The 21,685-nt window shown below is 52.1% G+C and overlaps 1 protein-coding gene across 1 annotated transcript in view; it reads right to left on the bottom strand.

The window, feature by feature from the left end:
• Window positions 1–21,685, bottom strand: part of SHB (SH2 domain containing adaptor protein B) — a 148,589-nt gene that overhangs the window by 76,429 nt on the left and 50,475 nt on the right. Inside the window, exon 2 of the mRNA XM_010369997.2 lies at window positions 18,643–18,763. Coding sequence (XP_010368299.1) covers window positions 18,643–18,763 — 121 coding nt within the window. The remainder of the gene's footprint in view (window positions 1–18,642; window positions 18,764–21,685) is intronic.

The raw sequence follows: 21,685 nt of genomic DNA, 5'->3' as shown, positions 1-21,685 counted from the left end.
TAACCACCCTGGAGAAGAATTCTGTCCCTTTGGCACCCCAATGTAGTGCTAATTATCTGTCTGATTCATATGTCAATCAATCACCCAAGGCCTTAAGACATTGCCAGTGCTGGCTCTAACTGCCCTGTGACTCTCCACGTCTACCTTCTTATCCCGGACTAATTTTCCAACTTGACCCAGGTTTGAGAGCAGAGGCTCTATGTGATAAACCTGTGTGTCCGCTTGGTGTCAGTAGGATTTCAATGAGCTCAATAGTCTGAGTCAGGGGAATGGTAAGCTGACAGGCAGGAGGTGAGTGGGAGCAGCTGAAGGTTCAACAACTCCAGATAGTCCTGAGGATATAGTCCAAGCCCCTTAGGGGGCTCGGAAAGCCCTTTATGAACTGGTCATCGAACAACTTGGCAGCCACATGTCTCCCCTCTGTAAGTTCTTGAAGCTGCAGCTATGCCGGCCACAGGCTGTATCTCCATTTGCAAGCCATCCCTTCCCTCTTCTCTACATGGCACCCACCTCTGAGTTAACTTCAGGACCCAACTCAGGCGTCAGTTCAGCACCTACGAAACCACCGGTGGGTCCCCAGAGCCACTAGTCCTCTCCTCAAGGTCTGAGCTCGGGCTGCTGCCTAGATAGCCCCTTCCCCCCGGCTTGCTCATCTTTTCAGACTTAGGCCAAGTTCCAATTCCTTGGAACCCTTTCCTGCCTCCTTTTCCCCTGGAACCTGAGTGATCAAAACACCTCTGGGGGTCCCCACAGCACAAAGTAAAGCCCAAGACATGTCAGACCTGAGTCCACATCCACTGGGGCCTGGGTCTCATTTAAGTCAATCTCTGGACGCCCAGTGTAGGAGCTGGCACAGGAGGCTGCAAAATGACTGCAGAGTGGGCAAAACTCCTAAAGGACTGTACTCCAAGTTATCTTATCTTTGTGGTTGGCCTTCTGGGCTGTCCAGCTCCACCCTCCTCAGGACTGGAGCCCTGTACCTCTCACATCACAGAGACATGGAGGCCAAGGCACTCTGCTTCCTCACCCCGGGGGAGATGGCCAGCTTGTCAAACAACAGCTGTCCAGGGTGACAGCAGCTTGTCACTGTGTGACAAGGGCAAGTGGGAGAAAGGACAATAAGGCCCTGGGGGCCCGAGGCCCAGGAGGAGACCCTGCTAAGGGGCAGAGGGCCCTGGGATGGGATGGGGATAAACAAGAGTGACGCTTCTTCCTGGCTTGTGGTACCCACTGTGTCCAACCCAGCAAGCAGAGGCAGAGGCAGGACAGCCTGTGTGACAGGCACTCACTGCATTCTGCTGTGGTGGAGCTGCTTTCTCTTGTAAAGTGCTGCTGCGCCCAACTGCCTGCTTGTAAAGGGGAGTGCAATGGAGATTTATAGCATTCCTGTTGCTCTGAGCTCTGAGTTACAATTCCAAGGCACCAGTGGCCGGGAGCAGGCAGCTCAGAGGGAGGAGGGAAGCACTAGGGCCAGGGCCCCAACACAGTACTGAGCTGGACCACTATCCTGCTGGCCTGGGCTTCCTGACCACCAAGGGCTCCATAAACGGTAAACTTCCCAAAACCGCAGGCGCCCCAGAGACTCACAACCTCCCCCACCACCCTCAGGGACAGATACATGGTCTCTGCACTGCCTGTTTTCAAATCCAAGAAAGCACACGTTCCAATGGTCTCAAAATCCTATTTTGTTTGTTTATTTATTTAAAGACAGGGTCTGGCTCTGTCGCCCAGGCTGCAGTGCTGTGGCACGGTCTCAGCATACTGCAACCTCCACCTCCTGGGCTCAAGTAATCCTCCTGCCTCAGCCTCCCGAATAGCTGAGACTACAGGCACATGCCACCACGCCCAGCTAATTTTTTAGTACAGATGGGGTTTCGCCATGTTGCCTAGGTTGGCCTCAAACTCCTGAGCTCAAGCTATGCACCCTCCTTGGCCTCCCAAAGTGCTAGGATTACAGGTGTGAGCTGCCCCGCCTGTCCTCGAAATCCTGTTTTGAATGCTTATTTTTCAGAGACAAACAGGAAATCCAACAGTCCAATGGTTAATATATTTGCAGCCATTAAACTGACTTCAAAGGCAAGGATAAGATGGGAGCAGAGGAAAGGCCCACTTTTCATCCAGTTTCAACCAGCTCTTCCCAAGAGTCAAGCTCTGTGCTGGGCTCTGGGGAACCCACTGTGAGTCACTCAGGCCCTGCCCAGGCTGCTGGAGGAACTCAACAGCAAGGCAGAACAAGAGGGAGGAATTCCCTGTGGGATCACAGAGCCCTGGGGAGTCCCTCAGTGAAGAGGACAGTAAGCGTTGACACATGAAAGCAAGTGGGTGCTGGGGTGCTGCCGGGCCCTGGGAACCCTCTAGGGTGTGGGGTTTGAGGAAGGCCTGGAAAGTCTGGACTCAGATCTGTTGAACCCAGTGGAGATCCCTGAGCAGGAAAGTAACATGATCCAGCCAGGCCTGGGAAACTCATCAGGGGACAGTGAGGAGGGATCTGGGAAGGGCTGAGCCCAGCAGGCGAGCTGATCTCATGCTGTTCTCAAACCTCCTAGCTTCTCTCCTCCCTGAGGTCTCTCTCCTGCAAGGAAAGAGCCTGCTGCAGACTTGGGGTGACCAGGAGCTCAAATGGCTGCTCCACTTTATTCCAGTGATGCACGTGCAAAAGTGACAGCTGTTTAAAATACACTGAAAAAAATTATTTAAAGGTATATATGCTACAATTAGGTCCAATTCGGAAGTAGGCTTCTGTGGAAAGATATGCCCTAGGGAGGCTAGTGTGACTTTAGCTCACAAACAGGTTTCCGGAGTGCTGAGTGGAAGCTGCTGACACCAAGCGCCACATACTGAGTGGAGGTCTGACGGAAACTGGGGACAAAGGCAGCTGAGGCAGCAGCCCACCCACCAGCAGCACCTGGGGGGCTTCTGTGTTCGGGGAGATAGTGTCCCTGTGTGCATCCAGCGTGTCTTTGTGTGACCGTCGCCACTACCAGGGCAGGTTAGCACTAAAGTCACCTCAGGATCTGGTTGAAGCCTTGACTTCAGAGATGGAGAAACTGAGGCAATGCCTTGTCCGAGCTCAAACCAGGTGTCAAAGGAGCTGGGATTCACTTCTGCAGCCTCCAGCTCATGACTCTTTCCACTACCACCCCACGCCCTCTACCCCTAGCCCTGTTCTACTGGCCATTCAGAGATTTACAAGATTCCCGTAAGAATCACAGCGTCGTGAAGGCTGACAAGAAGAGCCACGAGGCTGGGGTGCCACACCTGAGTGAGTGAGTGGTTTCCATTCCTTTCCATAGGCCCAGGGCTGGGCCCTCAGGACTTGCACAGGTAGCTTCAAGGAGACAACAGAATGGATGTCCATCCCTCCCGCAGGCAGTGGAGAGAGAAAAGAGAGGGAGGGAGAAGTCAGGGAGAACTGCTGCTGCTGGCAGACCAGGCCAGGCCAGGCCACAGCTTGAAGACCTGAAGGAGGCCTCAGGCCTCAGCCCTTTGCTAAAGCAGGGACTCTCTAACCATGGGACCATCTGTCCCAGAGCCATGGAGCCATGTATTACAGTGCAGGTTCCTGGGCTTCAGTGAGAGCCTCTACAGGATGGGGCCTAGGAATCTGCATTTTCACCACTGCCCACCACCTTGCCCTTGTTTCCCCATGTTGACCATGGTACCAACTGACCCTGGAAGGCCCTGCACTCATGGATCTTCAGGGCAACCTGCCCTTCACCTTGTGGTGAGCAGAGCCCGGGGGCGGGGAGCATTCTACCCAGCCTCCCATCCTCTGCACTGCGTGCTGATTCCCCGGTGGGGCTGTTCCGAGGCCGGGTAGGCTAATTCTGTCTGCAACACTGGGCTAACTTGTACAGTCCATTGGGGAATGCACTGTCATTTGGCCTCCTAAGTCTTTGGGGGCTGCCCCTCAATTCAGTCCTATAAAGTGCATACATGGCATTTGGCCCTCAGAAGCCCCTCAAGGCTGAGGGGCTTTATTTGCCACATAGAAGCCCCAGAGTGAGTTGGAGTTGAGGGATCTCACAAAATGAACCAAAATACTGCCCTGCAGGTGCCAAAGCCTGGCTTATAGTCAGGGTGCTGGCAGGGTGCTTTAGTCCTGGTTTCCTGTGTGACTTTGGGAAAGTCCCTTAGCCTCTCTGAGACCTCATCTCACCATCTATACAACGGAGGCAGCACCATGTGTCCTGCCTGCCTCGCCAGGGTGGTGTGAGAATCAAATGAGCAGGGATGTGCTTGGTATGTAAACACAGGGGTTACTGTTACATGGCTTTTCGCTCTTCCTTTTTTCTTTATTTTAACCATCAGGGAAAAGTTTGTTCTTTTTTTCCGTTTCAGAGATCAAGTCAATTCAGAGGTATATGGACATTCTTTTTCAGCAGCAGGCAAGAAAGCACTTGCATGGCTGATACCTGGCTTGCCCCTTTCTCCTCTGAAAGGCAGGGGTCCTTAGGTAGGCAACTCTGAATGGCTCTTTGGTAATCCCGAAATCTCAAGTGAGCCCATGTGTTTACATCAGTACTTACAAAGGGAGATGGAACCACCCTTGTCAGGAGAGGAGATAATCGTCAAGCACGTCTTCCTGGCAAAGGCACCATCGTGTAATTAAAGACGATAATTACAGCTCCACGGCTAGTGTCAAACCCAGGGCTCTTTCCAGACACAATTATGCCTTTCCTCACCCTGAATGTGAAGACATGCAAGGCTTTTTGTGGGCTGGGGAGAGCCTGGCCAGTTCTGTCCTTCAGCCAAGGACGGCTTCTAAAGGCCAAGCCCTTTGGACGCTTTGACCTGGAAGCCATGTCCAGGCGGGTTGGGTTGGACACTCTCCAAGCTAGGTCTTCTGTGGTCCTGCCTCGCTGCATGGTGAGACCAGGTGCCAGGGACACTGAGGCACAAGCAGCCTCTTAGAGTAGGAGGATACTGGCTGGCCCCAGAGGGTGAGGGTTAGTTCTCTTGGGGGCCACATCCTCGCCGGCAGAAAGGCTCTCTCCCAGCATCTACCATGGAGTTAGAACAATGACTCAAGCGCTTGGCAGTTCACCTACACTTACTCTGCAGATAACAGCCCAAATGATATGAAGAGGAGAGAAGAGAAAAGGCCATTTGCATCTTCCCCATGAGCTCCAGAGGGCAGGAGTGGTGGTGAGTGACTTCCATCCACCCTGATCCCACCTCACAGGACCCGGCTCTGAGCACAGACTCTTTTTAATGGAAAGGAGAGGAAGGGGATGGGGACTGATGTGATACAGCAAACAGACCCTAGCTCAAGCCCTGGCACTACTGCTGGCTGACCCTGGGTGGGTCACTCGATTCTCTGGTTTTCAGTTTGTCTATCTTAAGAAAAGGATAGCAAGGACTGCCTCCAGGGTTATTCTGAGGATGAAATGAGATATGGGTAGTCAGCAAAGGGAGAAATAAATATAAATGGTGATAGCAATAACCCCACACATATAACTGAAGGCCAAGGTCTTGGAAAAAATGAGAGCAATGCCAACAATCTGACAATATTAATTAGAAATTTCCACAAAGCCACAGATGACCTGAAACAAGGAAGTTTTCCTCCTAGATGCTTAAACAGAGAGGTGGAAAAGCCATCACTCCCTGCAGAGGACCTAGAGGCAGAGCAAATGACTGACCTGCACAGGGTTCCTACAGGAGAAGGCAGGGCAGGAGGCCTTGCTTTGCAAGAGCACTACCGAACCACGTGAACCGCATAAGAAGGCATCCTAGTGACTGCAAGGGGCCCTGGGCTAGGACTTCAGCTCAGGCCACCATTCAGGGGACAGTTGTGAGAACCCTCCTCCTGCACCCCCCTCACCCTAGCCCCACTACCATCTGTCTAGTCCCCCAACCTAGCTTGGCTCTAAAATTCTCACTCTATGAAGGAAGATTTCCAGAGAGAGGAAAGGTTCTAATACCCGAGTTCAAGCTTTTCCAACAACATCACATACAGTTCAGTTAAAAAGTGAGCTAAAACCAGACTGTGAATTTTAACTGCAGTACTAGTTCCTGAGGATCCAGGACCCTGCATCAAGTTCCCTGGGGTGGAGACCACGAGTTTTAAGATCCACCCTGTCTCAACCCAAGAAATCACACGTTTCTGCAAATTTGGGAGCCAGGCCCAGGGCATGTAGCTGGGGCCCAAAAGGCAGCCGGAAACTTTTTATTAGTACGGAACCTTGAGAATTTACAACAAATCTTGGTCCAGATGAAAATTAGTTTCAAGTCTAGGGGTAAATAGGCAGAGACTATTAATAAGGACCAAGCCCTTCCTCCTAACTTCTGGGTGTAAATTAGACAATAATTAAAAATATTGTCTAGTTTCCTCTGAGGATCAGCTGGAGGACAGCTCACTTTGCATGGCAGCCTGGGCTGAGATGGGGATGCGAGTGAGAGCGGGGCAGGGATGGGAGAGCTAAAGGCCTAGGGACCTGCCTCAGGTGGGTGCTTTTCACAATTCTGAGTCCCCTTCAGGTAAACACGTGACCTCCTTGGGTTCTGTCCTAGGCTAGAGACTCCACTTCCTTCCAACTCCACCCTTAAACCCAGGGGCTAGGCCATGCCCCTCGCTGCACCTGCTTCCACCACCCTTCCCACCCAGTCCTAACCAACATCCACCCCTAACCAAGCAGAATGGGCCACACCTGCCCTGCGGCCCCCAGTCTCACAAGGGCAGGGTTCTACACCCACATGTGACAGCAGTCATAGCCACATCCCAGTGGACAGCCCTCCTGAGGGGAGGGCCAAGGTGGGCTCCACCTCCCAACCCCTGTGCTCGTTGCAGTGCCCAGAACAGCAGGGCTTCCATGGATGCTCCACAAAGACCCTCTTGCGGTTCACCCTGAAGGGCAGGGCAGGAGCATGAGGCCAGGTTGCCCCTGCTCTATCTTACCCAGCTCTGACACCGTCCCAACTGTACTACTATGTCCCTCAGTGCCCACCAGAGCAGGCCACTCAGTGGCTCAGCACTAACCCTTCCCCCAGCAAAGACTCACTCAGCAGAAGCAGTTCTCCATAAGGTAAAGGGACACAGCACAGAAGCGGAAGCAAATCCTAGAAGAGGTCAAGGAAGGGAGGATGCTGAAGCCCATCTACTGGTTCCCAATTGTGTGGGGTGGTGAGGCTATTGCTTGGGGCCTCCTGGCTCCAGGCCTCTGCTTCTGTTACTGGGGAGGGCAGGAGCCGGCCTGGGGGATCCATCTCAGGACCATGTACTTCCCTCAGCCCAGGGTCCATCTGGTCCATTGACCACCTGCCCTGCTCCTTCCTGGACGTTGGAACACAACTCCCAGGCCCCCAGAGGTGCTCCCAGGCCCCCAGCTGTTGTGGAAGCCTCTGCTCCAGTTTCCTCACTGGCAAATGGAAACAACCCAGGCGCTCCCTCCCTGGGCTTCAGGGAGGTTTAGGAGAGATGCTGTGAAGGGCATGAGAGCACGGGGCTTCACTAAACACCACCTGAGCAGAAAACTGAACGCCAACTGGCCTGGTTCTGCCTTGAGCCACAGGCACCTGGGGAAAGCAGCAGGTCAGGGAGCGTAAAGCGTGCAGAGGCTTCTGGGGAAGGTGAACCTGCGCTGCTGGGGGCTGCGTGGAACTCGGAAGGGAAGGGCCGCAGTGGAACCGAGTGAATAAAGATCTGCTGAGGAGGTGGGCGCCCCCCAGTCCGCCCCCCAGCTCACCCCCCAGGGCTCTGCTGGCAAAGGTGGGGGGACCAGGCCAGAGATGTTCTGAACTGGGCAGCAAGAGGCTAGAGCTGAAGGCAGGCATGATGAAGTCCGTTCACTTCAGGAAGTTGAGGGCTCCAGAACCCAGCCCGAGGGGCAGAGGGTGGGGAACGGGCACCCAGGGGCCAAGACAGGCCCACTAGGGCAGCACAAAGACTCGGAAGGCCCCCGACCTGGTGAGGAGTTGCCAGAGAGGGTGGCTTCATGGAGGGCTGTGTTGCTGGGGGCATGGGCACATGAGTGCATGTGCCAGTGTCCACACAGAGACTTGAGGCTTAGCAGATGGGAGGGAACTGGGCCACAGGCCAGCAGGTGAGAGACCAGCTGGGGTGCCGGAGACAGGACACATGCTGCCCCATTGGCCAGGGCAGAGGTGAGCCAGCCCAGCAGGCATGAGATCCAGTTCTGGGAGCTGAGAGCTTTGTGGGGGATGTTAACTCACCATGTACACACACCGCTCCCCCAAAACCAGCAAGTTCTGGATGAGGGGGACATTCTTCACCAGAAAGTTCCAGGCCAAAACCTCAAACACATGGCACACACAGTCTGGGCGCAAGACACCTCAGCCCCAGCCTGTCCTGTCATCCTGCCCTCCAGGTGCTCCCAGTCTAGCATATATATCACAGTGGACACGGTGAGGGCTGTGTTGGCATATGGACAGAATGGGGTGACGGGGGCAGTAGGAACAGAGAGGCCCAAAAGCTGAGGCTTGGGCTTGGGAGATGGCCCCTCTTTTGGTGCTTTTTTTTTTTTTTTTTTTTTTAGGTGGCCAGGTACAATTACACACCTATACCCTGAAAGGGAGAGTGAAGAGGCGGCACTTTATTTTTCCTTCTGCTCAGCTGCCTGTTTTGGAAAAGGACCACAGCCAGCCCTCACTAACCACAGGAACACACACGGGCCAAGCTGGCTGAAAGGGAGAAGGCGGGACTCTCCAAGAGGTGGGGAAGATCACCGAACCCGAGGCACCGGCTAGACTGCCGCCACCGAGGCAGGACCCAGACCTGCTGTTACTCAGTATCCCTCCCTTGCATCACCAGGCAGTGACCCCTGCAGGGAGAAGGGGCCAGAAGTCCTGTCAGCCACTACGACTCAGCTTTCTCATCTACAAAATGGAAATCACCTCACCTGCTTCCTCTCAGAGCCTTAGGGAGATTCCTGGTATCATCTATAAAAGGTAACCTTTAAACACAGACCTCTGTCATCTCTATAAGTTTCCAGAAAGGCAGCCTGAGTCCTACTTAGAGGAGAGTACTAATTAATTAGTCAAATAATAGGGTGTAGGGCAAATCACGGAATCTCCTCCTTCAGGCTTCTGAAAGGCAGGAACTGTGGCCGGCTGTCTCCTTGGCCACTCCCTGCACACTACTCCTCTCCCCAGACCAGAAACACAATCCAGGACTTCTCATGGTGGCCCCCAGGCCCCTGGAATAGTTTGGGGCCCTCCTCTGATCTGACTCAAGCACCTTCCCTCACACATGAATGCATTCAATCTCTCCCAAGCACCCAGCTGGCTGCTCCCACCTCAAAGGTCACCACATCTCAACTCTGACTCCTCCCCAGGAACCTCCCTTCCCTTCTCTGATAGGACAGTCCCCATCAGGTGACCGACTTTCCCATCCACCCACTAACGGAGGACCCCACTGGTGGTGTCATACCACCCTCTCCTCTCCCTTCCACACAGCACCCACTGGCTGGTGGGCCCGTCCACCACACCTACCCTGACCCCACAGCCCCTGGCCTGGCCTAGATGATTGCTATAGCCTCAGAACTACAGAACCTGTCTCCCTGCCTCTTGCTAGGCACTGCAAGATTCCATCCACACTCCCAGGCAGGCCTGTTTTCCTAAATGACTTCCTAATCATGCCACACCCCTGCAGTGTGGGTTTCCGCACGGTTTCCACACCCTGTCCAGCACGCAGGGAGCTGGGTGGGTGCAGGATGCAGGAGCTTTGCTGCGGATTAACCTGAGTCTCCCTGAGCCTATTTCAGGACAGGTATCTCCATCAGTTTCTGCACTTTCAGATCTTTTAATGTCTCTCTGGGATTCTGAAATGCAAGGCTGAGGCAGGCCTGGGGAGGTAAACTCCTCCATTTCACACTCCTGTTCCTGTATTTCTACCTTGGGTAAAATGCACGTTTCTCTCGCAGCTGCCAGGAAAGACAAGGAGTTAGGGCTGTGTTCCGAGGGGCCTGGGCCCTCGCTGCCAAACGCTCAACAGGACTGCAATCTGTTTGCTGGGCCCTTACACCTATGAGGCTTAGTGCCAGCAGCACAGGAAAAACCCATGGCAACCCTCAGGGCCCGTGCTCCTCCTCTACTGGGGCCAAGGACAGAGGAACACACCTGCCAGCCACTGGGCCACAGCTGTCCCCCTTATCCCCAGAAGACAGCACTGAGACCGTCCTTCCTACTGAAGGCGGCCCTGGCCCTGGGGACAAGTCTCCACTCAGCTCCTGACTTTGAGAAAGCCCCTGAATTCCAGCCTTCGATAACCTGGAGCCGCAGCGTCTAGGAAATGAGTTTCAGGGACTCATGGGTAGGCAATGCCAGATTGGTCCCTCACTCAACTGTTAACTCCACGAGAACATGGAGTTGTTTTGTTCATGGATAGACCTTGGAGCACAGAACAGTGCCAGCACTTGGCAGGCGCTCGCAAATAGCCACCCAGCAATGAATGAATGCACTGCGTTTTCCCCCTGACCTAGGCCCTGTGACTTCAAGCAAGCAAGTCTCAGCAGAACGGGAGAGGCTGTTTATAGTATGTTTGTTTGTTTCCTTTTCTTTCATTTCTTCTCCATACAGACTTGCATTCCTATACTCAATCATTCAATCACTGAATATTTACTGGGCCCAGAAGAGAAATGAAGATGGGTGAAGACCAGTCCCTTCCTTCACGGAGCTCTCGGCCCAGAGAGGGAAGGAGAAGAGGCTGAATCAGCTATCCCTATGCAGTCTGCCAGCTGCAGAAACAGAACTGGTCAGAACGCCTACTCAACTCCCACCCTGAGGCCAAGGCAGCTCCTCCCTGCCCACCTATCAAGTGGCTAAACTCAGACTTTCCAGATCTGGCATTCTTCGGAGGAGGACAGAAGGTCCCTGGGCTCCTCAGGGGCACCCAGCACTCTGTGGACCAGCCCTGGTCCCTGGAGTGAATTAATGCACTCATTCATTCAACCAGTGTTTACTGACCATCTACTTTGTACCAGGTACCTCAGGTTCCAACAGGGAATAAAATCTGTCTCTGCCCTGGTGAAGGCCACATCTCAGTAGTGGGACAGACAACAAACAAAGAAAATGTAAAAAAAAGTATGTAATACGCTAAATAACGACAAGTGTTAAGGAACAACATCAGAGAAGTGGGGGAGGTGTGGAAATGTAAGATAAGTGGCCAGAAGGCCTCCCTGAGAAGGTCATTTTGAGACAGGACCTCAAGTGTGGCTTTGCTGGGATGTTGCACTCTTTGTGCAGCACACTTTGGTCCCAGAGGCTGTACTACTCCTTCTTCTGTGCTCTCCAAGACCAGATTTCTTTCTCCAGTGTAGTTTTTCTTAGTTTGTTTTATACTACAGACATTGAGTGTTCTTTAGGCCCCGTCCACCTTCCCCAAGTGACAGGAGCACCTGGAGGGCAAAGACTCTCAACCCACAGCGGGAGTGCTGTCAATGACTGTCTGCTTTCCTTGGCCTGTTCCAGGTCTGCTGCAACTTTCCTGAAAACCTGAATGTGCTCAGTGTCAGGGGTCAAAGACAAGAGGTGAGCAGGGCTGAGAGAATAGAAAGTGGCTCCTAGAATGGGCCCGCAGGTCGCCATGGAAACCCACGCTTCCCACTTCCCTCCCCACCCACAGCTCTGCGGGTGAGCACCACTGGGCTGGGTGTGTGAGCCCTGTTGTTTCTTCAGAATAGGAAAGTCATCAGGTGACTAATACAAAATCTATTTACACTTGATGATCTCCTTCCTGTCCGATAGGTAAGTCATTCTGGTAAATGACAGACCAGCCAGGGAACTCTGCACAGTCCATGACCAAGTCTGCTATCTACCAGGCAGGAGGATGTGACAACAGATTTCACAACATTTCAAAACAAGGCCCAGGAGCTCCAGGATGGAAATCAGGAGTCTTGCCCCGTGGCTTGCTGCTGTGTGAACTTGGCTAGTGCACACCCCTCTCTCAACCTTGGGCAGGAAGCCTACATGGGGCGAGAAGCACTGCTCCTCAAGGACAGTTCCATCCTGCCATCATCCAGCTGGGGGAAAGCTGTGACCACCAGGCCAGGTTGAAGCCCGTGGTGACTTGGTGGGGAGGGCAGGTGAGGGAGGAGCTTGAGGCCTGCAGAGGGTGAGAGGCAGCAGGACAGAAGGAAATGAGGGGGCTCAGGGTACAGGCTTTGGGGAGCAGAGCTGTGCAGGGAGGCAAGTGTGTGGACATCCTGGGAGCAGAGTCCACGGCACTGCAGAGCTGGGGCTGGGAAGGGCCTGGACTCAGGACCCAGACAGAAGGCTCTTTGCTTTCCCAGCTGTCAGGGGAACAGTGCTGCCTGGAACCAGGGGTCAGGGCTGATGGCAAACATGAGAGGAAGGCTGAAGTCTCGGGCAGGGTGGCCAGAGACAGCTTCTCTGACACCCAGGCAAGACTCACAGGTTCCTTTTTCTGAGAAGCATTTCCTGGTCTCCAGGAGAGTTCATTCCAGAATGAGAGAACAGCAGTCCTAGGTAGGGCCTCTAGAGCTGGCTGTCCAGAATGGTGTCCTGTCTGTCCTGAGAGCAGAGATGGCAGCATGCATGCTTTTGGGAGGGGCTGAGGCTGGAGCCATGTGGAGGTGGCTGGGGGTGGGGCAGGACCCTCAGGACTGTTAGAACGAGGCCTGACAAGGGCAGCTGGAAAAGCCCAGTGTGGCCGCAGAGGCGGGTAACCTAAGGGTTTATGAAGTCATTCCAGATCCATGACCTCTAAGAATCCTCTTGACACCCTGTGAGGGAGGCAGAATCTGATTGTAGAGATGAGGGAACTGAAGCCCAGAGAAGAGAAGCAACCTGCCCAAGGACAGAGCCAGGGGCAGAGCCAAGGCCAGAACCTGTACTTCCTGCCTCCTTTCTCCTGAAACACAGAGGTCACAATTGGAACATTGTCTTTAACATGATAAACCCCATGATTCTCCCAGAGAGCATGTTGCCACTAGAAGAGGCCACGCCAGAGGATGAGAAAATACAAAAGAACATCCCCTCTTGCCTTTAAAATCAGTGACTGGTTTCATCTGGACTGTGCCTACTAGCACACAGTTAAAAAGGGTAGAAGGCTAGTTGTAAGCAAGGAAAACCAGCCACGTCAGAGCAGGGGGGCTCTGTGTGAAATGACTTTAATTTCCTCTTATTAGGCTATAAAGTTGATTTAATAATAAAAACATGCTAAGGACTTTTTAATGTGTAATTGCTTACATATTAAAAATTATGTGAAAATGCTTTCAATTAATGCTTAAGGACTCATCCTGTGAGATGACACTTTGAACAGTTTTATAAAGGATGCCAGAGGAAGGGTTAGTCACATCTAAAAAGGCAGCCTAAGTAACTAAATTTCCCAGTTATTCCTCAGAGCCTCTGGGGAACACAGGACAGATGTGAGAGTGTTTTAGCTGCAAGCGAGGGCTCCAGAAGGTGCTTCTTGATTCTGTTTTTGCTGCTTATTTAATCTGAAGCTCGGTATTCTCCTCTGTAAAATGGGGATGATGAACATCCCTATACCTCATAGGCAAGGATTAAATGAGATAATCCATGGAGAGTACCTGGAGCAGTGCCTGGCACACAAGGAAGCTCTTTGCAAAAGCTAGTGACTGTCATCATGTTACCACAACTCCTTGGGTACCTCTAAGAATTCCTAGGGCTGAAGGCCCGTGGAGAGAAGATCTCAGGCACAAAAACACTCTGTGCCTTTAGGTTAACTTGGGCTTCCAGATCCCAGTCAATCTCTACATGCTCTTGCCCCATGAGATTTTCCTATCATTATCCTATCAAAAGCCTCATCTCCAACCACTCCTCTCTAGCAACAAGGGCCCACCTCTATGCCTTTCTCAAGCTCTTCCCTTGGCCTGGGATGCCTGACTCAGTGCTCATCACCACCACCTCCCACAACCCACTCTACTTGGATCACCCAAATTGGAAGCCCTTGTTCCCTCCTCTGAACTCCTGGAGAGCCACATGCTCATCTCACTGACCACTCCAGGTCCATGCCTATCTGTTTTGTGGATGTTCCTGGAGGGCAGTGGTGGTATCTGTCCAGGTTACTCGGTCCAGTCTCCAACACAGCCTGGCCTGGAGCCCTTGCGATGACTGAGAGCACTGCAGAGGACCCAGGGACCACCTGTTCCAGCACTGGCAAGGGTGCAACCTACCTCCAGGTGGGCAGGCGATCCTACAGGGAATAACTAGAGAATTCAACAGCACAGCGTACCACAGGAAGGACAAACAGGCCCTCTGTCCTCCAATAACAACAATCTCATGCACATGTGCAAAATTTGTTTTCCACGTGGGCATCAGGATCACAGGCCCTATTTTACCATGACACCATGGACCTCACTGGGCTAAGCACCCTGCCAAGTTGGCCTGATCAGGGTCCAGCACCCTTTCTGCTGCATCAGCAGGATTTCATATATCTGGGGACCTTAAGCCTGGGATCAAGACCCAGGGAAGAGGGAAAAGAAGGGGCTGTGAAGCAGCCTGATCACTGGTTCAACAGGAGGCGTGGCCTGGGGATTCTAAGTACAGAGATGCTTGGGCATGAAGGAAACCCAGAAACGCTCTGGTACTTTCTCTTTAAATTATACACGAGGAAACTGAGGCCCAGATGGGCAGCAGGGCATAGAAAAGTCCAAGACCAGAATTTGCTCTTGAGAGACGAGTCAAGGAAGATGAAAAGGGGAAATAGGACTGAACAATTAGCCAGGCCAGCACTGCGAAAGGAAGCTGCCAGCCCTACCCAGATCCCTCCTATTCAGAGTTGGTCTCAGGTGCTATCATTGTGGGGCTGGTCCTGGGTGACTCATGACAGTCACTGTGCTTGAAAGGCAGGTCACAGTGAATCATGGCATCCTGGGAGCTCAGGGTTAATGCAGACCTCAGAAGTCGCTTGAGCCAGCCACCCATCTGAGACTCAACTCCCTTTCATGTCACTGCCCAATGCTGGTTGTCTTGCCTCTGCTTTGATACCTCTGGGGATAGGCAGTTCACTGGTTTACAAGACAGCTTCACATTTAATCAGTGGGTTTTAAAAAAAAATCTCAAAAGGATAACTTTCTTGAGCCTCAGTTTCCCTATCCTAGCCACTACACCACCAGGGGAACCTCAGTTTCCCCATCTATAAAATAAGAAAGCTTGGGCCGGGCGCGGTGGCTCAAGCCTGTAATTCCAGCACTTTGGGAGGCCGAGACGGGCGGATCACGAGGTCAGGAGATCGAGACCATCCTGGCTAACACGGTGAAACCCCGTCTCTACTAAAAAAAATACAAAAACTAGCCGCGTGAGGTGGCAGGCGCCTGTAGTCCCAGCTCCTCAGGAGGCTGAGGCAGGAGAATGGCGTAAACCCGGGAGGCGGAGCTTGCAGTGAGCTGAGATCCAGCCACTGCACTCCAGTCTGGGCGACAGAGCGAGACTCCGCCTCAAAAAAAAAAAAAAAAAAGAAAGCTTGGACCAGGTCACTAGCTCTCCAACTAGGTTCCACAGAGCTGCAGCATTTAAGGAGATACCCCCAGCGATGCTGCTGGGGTGAGAGAGGCGATGGGGATGGCAAGTGAGGCCCAGACAACTGGGCTCGGAGGTTTGTGAAGGGCTGAGCATTCATCTTGGAAGCAGAACATACTTTCTGCAGGTGACACAAACTGGAGCCTGTGGAGAGGATAAGCTGAGGGATTCAGAGGGCAGGGGTGAGAGGAGTCCCTGGGAGAAACAGGCACACTTCCTCAGGACTTCCATCCTAGCTGTAGCCCACAGGGCGGGGCCAATCTCCCCACCAGCTGCTGAATGGAGCCAAGGGACAAAGAGGACAAAGACTCCTCAGTGAATCACTGCCCAAGATGGCTGTGCTGGGGAATCTGAAAACCAAACTGCAGTGCACCAGAGCTGGAGAGGCCCTGGAAAGAAAGTCCCACATGATGGTTCAAACAGGCTAGGAAGTCAGCCCCACAACTGACTTACCAGCTGGAATGTCTTGGACTAGATTTTAATCTCTCTGTGCCTTGGTTTCTCCATTGGTCAAGTGGGGCAGCCTATATTCCAACGGAGAATGGTGAGGACCCAGTTAAGAACTGACAGCAAGTGCTGTAAGCAAGTACTCGAGAGCTTACCAGCTGCCTCCCTGTTGTTGTTATCACTGGCCCATCATTTCATACATAAGTAAATATGGGGGCATACAATGTGCTGCCCATCGTCACACGGCCAGTTAGCAGCCCAAAGCAGCTAGAAGCACTAATGACTGCCTGATCTGAGGCTACTGCTTTGTAGGGGAAAACCGAGGTCTCTGGGTCATTCAGGTGGCAAATGACCAACCCAGAACTGTTTGACTCCAGCCCGGGCTCCTCCTGCACAGGTACGCCACCTGCGGCACACAGAGGGCACAGCCTTCCTGTCAGCATTTTGCTTACTTACTCAAGACACTGCCCTATACACATAAAATGTAATATCATCCAAAAAGGATCAATCTAAAAGGTTAAACTTTTTCCATGCCACTCCCACTCCACTGCCGTCACCAGCACCACCCTCTCTTCCCCCACCATCTCCCCTTCAAAGCGCTTCACGTCAGCTCTGTGAGCTTCCTGGAGCATCTACGCACTGATGGCGTATCCTAGCCCACATTCAGCCCTGTCATCAATCACTGGGGTGACGCCACAAAGAATTACACACAAATAATTTTGAGTCAAAGGCAGCTTCAGCAAGGATCATTACAACCAGAAAACACCCCTTTTAATAACCTATATTCTTAAAAAACAAGAATTGTGGGTAAACTAGGGCATAGCTGCCAAGCTAGGATACAAACACAGAGCAGCATATGCTAGAATGCTTCTTTGGAGAGAGAATGCATGAGGTCTTTAACAGGTTCTAAATCAAACTGCCTCAATCAAACTGCCCTGCGTTGGACCTAACCCCGTGGGGTGTGCCCTCATTAAAATGGCAAAGTCGGCCGGGTGCAGTGGCTCATGCCTGCAATCCTAGCACTTCAGGAGGCCATGATGGGAGGACTGCTTTAGTCCAGACCAGCCTAGATGAGTCCAGACCAACCAGACTCCATGCTGGGCACTTTGACATACACCCCCATTAAGCCTCATTATATGTCTTCATCATGAGGCTGAGGGAAACTGAGAGGTTCAGCTCCTTTCCTGGAGTTGCACCAATAGAAGTAAGTGGCTTGCTCCGAGTACAGAACATGGGACAGGGGCTGAGGTCCCATGGAGCCACAGGCAGGATGTTATAGGAGTCCAGACTCGGGAATGGAAGGAGGATGGGAGAGGGCATCTGCTGGGAGCCCCGATCTCATGGAGGGTTTGTCCCTGCCTGGTGCCTTAGGAATGGAGCTGGAGTTCCCTATTGGGTGCTGCTGAAGACCTCAAAGGTGAATAGTTGTTCATCTGGCTAAAAATGACCTGAGAAACTTTAGCTTCTTTTGAGACAGGGTCTTCCTCTGTTGCCCAGGTGGGAGTATAGTGGCACAATCTTGGCTCACTGCAACCTTCACCTCCCAGGCTCAAACAATCCTCCTGCCTCAGCCTCCCAAGTAGTTGAGACCACAGGCACGTGCCACTATGCCAGGCTAATTTTCTTGTAGTTTTAGTAGAGATGGGGTCTCTACTAATTCAAGAAGGAATCAGGAGAAGGTGCTCAAAGACAGGAATGCCAAAAAAACAAACCAAAACCAGACAAATAAGAGGGCCACAGTATCTGTACCCCAAGTCCCCGGATATACAGGGTACCAATTCAAGAGACCTCCAAAGCCAGGGCAGCCCCAAACTTGCTCCCAGCCACCTTCCTGCACCCTGCAGCACAATGTGCTGATGTGTTGCTGCTCATGGCCCTGCCTGTGTGGGGTCACGGGGGCAGCCCACACAGCTGCTCTTCAGTGTCTGGCCTGCCCTCCTGAACCAGGAGAAGCCACAACAGGGGTTTCTCTTTTGCTTGTGACCTTTCCCCAATCCTGCCTACAAGATGACTGATGTCTGATAACCCTTCACTCCTTAAAGATGCTCCAAGTATTGTATTATTCCAGCTAAAATAGGCCCCCAGGATGCTGCGTACCCAGCCACATTCTTCTTGACTCCACACAATAGCTTTGACAAGGTTTTGTCATCAATGGCCAACAGGCAAACAGCCACTGGGGGAAAGTCTCCATGCTTACTGTAACCCTGTCATGTAGACCAGGGTTCTTTATGCTGCTTCCACCTCCAAAACAAAGATTTCTAGGTATGTGGTCAGAAATAATTTTGTCTCTACTAGTAATCTGGTCAGCTCTCTTCTACTAAGCAATGAAAGCCAGGTGACCCAGCCTGCTTCCCTTTTTGCCCTGCCTACTAGGAAGCTCCAAGTAAAGTTTTATGTCTCAAATGCTACCTTTCTTCACTCAGAAATTTCTGATAGAACTACTTTTTCTCCTTCTTCTCCCCACTTACTTCTTGGCCCCTACCTCTGGTTAACTGTATGTGATATCCTTGTATTTGGACTATCATGGTGCCCTGCCAGTTTTTTTCCTAATATAGGTGAAACATAAGCAGGTCAACTGTGGGGAAGATTTAATACAGCATTGCCCCCACCTACCAGCTTGAAAGCACACACCATGCCCCCACTGAGGCTGGCTGGGGACCACCCAGCAGTGCTCTCACTCCCTTTCTACCCCCTGACCCCAGCCGTAAGCCCCTGTGCTTCAGCTCCGCTTACCTGTCATGATCCTCTGTGCCTCATAGGGCTCCATGTAGCCAGCACTCTCCCCCTTTCCTGCTTTGCTCTTGAGATCATTCTTGGCATCAAAGGGATCTGAGTAGTCATCGGCTATGGTCACCTGCAGGGAGGAAGACGGCAGGTATGAGTCCACCTTTGGCTTCTTTGTTTCACATCTCTTCACAGCTATGCTTTAGGCCTCAGCTAGATGAGCAAGGAGAGGCAGGGGAGGCAGGAACCAAAGCCGGTGCCCGGACTCAGGGAGCTCCACGTCTCACAGGGGTAAGGAATGGGACCCACACTGGCAGGGTTCCACTGCGAGGAAGAGCCCTCTGGGCTCGTGCATGTCTGGCCGGCTCTGGGCACAGTGAGGTGAGAACAGAAGGGTATCTGAAACGCACACTAAGCATGGAGGTGAGAACCTGGAGGGCATCCTCAGGGAATGTGAGTTGCTTGGTTTAATGCAATGGAAGTGGAGGAAAAGCTGGAAACAAGATCACAGAAAGCCTAGAAATGCTGACAAGCCCCTGGTGCTGGCTGAGGCACAGAAGAGTTTGTCTAGAGATAATTGGCTCGGCGTTCCATTTCCCCAGACCTGGAACACAACCACGCCTTGGGTCATCAGACAACAATCTGGTGAGATCAACGTACTACAAAGCTCACTGTGGCCACAGACAGGCCAAATAAAAACACAAAAGCAGCTCAAGGATCGACAGACAGCCAGGGCCAGAAAGGACACTGAAAGCAACAGACCCAAAGACCCCTCGACAACACTTGGGTAAACTGAGGTCCAGTGTGAGCAGAGGCTTGGCCAGATCTTCCACCTCCCAGGGTCCTGTCTGAGCTCCCCGCTTGTCTGTATTCCAGAACACAGCCCCTGCCTCTTCTCCCCAGAGAAAAATTCTACAACTCACAAAGAGTGAGTCACCTAGGGGTGGGGGGGACTCCTATGAGAACCTTAGTATCTGGGATTCTAACACTTCAGAGACCACCGTTCCACTTTTTCCCTGGAGAAGAGCAAAAATTCACGATTGGAGGCTCCAATTAAACATGGCAAGTGTTCCTCCCTTTTTACTTCTTAACCTTTAGGAGGAGCACAGAACCCACCGAATCCACGCCCCTCCTACTTAGCCCCGCTTCATCACAAACTTGCCCTGGGACTTCCCTCTTACCCTCTTTGGTCACGTATCTGGCAAAGGCCAAGCCCTCAGCTCCTCAGCCAGGGCCACCAGCTGCTTCTCTTGGGAGGGGGTAGGTTAGCGTTCCTCTCAACCCTTGGGGTTACATGAACTGTTATTTAAATTGTGGGTTTAATTAGAAACCACAGGAGCCTGCTTTCTCTCTCAGCTCCTGGAATGTAAGGCATTTGAGGGGCCTGCAAACTCAGGGGAAGGGAAAATCCCCCTTTGTCTGCCTGGTAAATGGCAGCTTGTGGAAGCCGTCGTGGCAGGGTGAGTGAGTGACCACCAGCTGCCAGGAATGTGATGCCCAAGAAGGGACAGCAGGCGGCAGCTCTGTCCCTGGCAAGTGGCTGGAGGCCAACAGGAGGTTTAGCACACAGCGGTCACTGCTCCCCAAACAAGAGAAGGTCATCAGTGAAGACCAGAGCCCAGAGCGCCCAGCACTGGAGCATCTATGGCTCCCACCGCCCCTACTCCACCGCTTTCTCCGTGGCTGCGGCTCAGTCTCTGAGTCCCAGGGGGAACCCAGTGGGGGTGGCTTCCAGATGCTGACATTGTAATGGCAGCCTTTCTTGAGACTCACTGAGCTCAAATGACACCAGGCCAGGGAAAGAAGGGGTGGGAGAGAGCTAGGCCTTGCAATGTCTTTTATTTGCTATTTCTACTCTACCATTTGCAGAATACATTAGAGAGAAAATTATACATGTAAACTGCTGTCAAACAGAACAGTTCAGACGCTGGTCAGGTGCAGGGTTTTGTGTCTCAGAGTTCAAGGGGCCAGACATCCAAATGGAGAAAATGATGTAGCTGCTGTGGATGACATCTAATTTCATTTCTCTTGTCCCAGACTTCCTCACTGTCTCTCTTCAACAAGAACATGCTCCATCTATTCTGCAATAAGGAAGGGAAAAAATATTTCCTCTGGAAAACAAAATCATTTGGGGGGATTCGCTGGTGGGGTGGGAGGGGCAGGTGGGTTGCAGTCTCCATAGTAATCTAGAAATCGCCCTTCCAGCTCTCAGAAGTGCTCTGTAATTTGCAAACAGAGGTTTGCAGGATATAAACCAAATCTTTGTTTGCCCTGGGACAGGAGTTCTGGAAGGCCTGTGATTCAGCAAGTACTACCTATATTTTCTAATGAAAATGAGATCTGAGCTCAGGCTGTCATGAAGCCGGAGCTGCCTGCTCCACTTACTTCCGTTTCAATAAGAATGTACAAATCCTAAAACCAGGAAAAGCCCCTGGTCTCTGCTGACATATGGTTCCAGTTATACCTGCTGACAGTTGAAAATCCTTCCATTAAAAAAAAAAAAAAAGTCTAGAATTCTGTTAGTTTAAGAAGCAAATCGGAAAGTTCCTAAAATGTATATTTAATCAATTTGCTTTTGAACTTCAAAGTGAGGTTGGTGGAGGGAAAGAAATTTGAGGTTTGAGCAACCTGAAACCTGGCAAACACTACACTGAACTGTCTGACCTTTCGCAAAATCATGTCCTAGTTTTGGGAATAAAAATTCAACCAGGTGTTAGGAGAGTTGAGCAGGCAGTCAACCAGAGTGCCCTGTGAAGTACCACGGGCCCCAGCCACCAGGACTGGGCAGTGTGACCACTGTCCACACTGCCTGGGGCTCACCACCAGTTCAGATGGCCCGGCAGAAGGTTTGTGTGAAGGGTGCTGCTTTTTTGAGCTAAAAGAAGGGAATGAGTTTTCTCCAGATGTGGGGTTGGATTTCTGATGGAATTGCTTTCGCTTTGCTTTAAAAACTTCCCAGTAGGCCGGGCGCAGTGGCTCAAGCCTGTAATCCCAGCACTTTGGGAGGCCAAGACGGGAGGATCACGAGGTCAGGAGATCGAGACCATCCTGG

Source organism: Rhinopithecus roxellana, chromosome 16 (genome assembly GCF_007565055.1).
Source record: "Rhinopithecus roxellana isolate Shanxi Qingling chromosome 16, ASM756505v1, whole genome shotgun sequence".
NCBI lineage: Eukaryota > Metazoa > Chordata > Mammalia > Primates > Cercopithecidae > Rhinopithecus > Rhinopithecus roxellana.
Note: the sequence above shows the minus strand (reverse complement) of the source record. Positions and strands in the feature narration are given on the sequence as shown.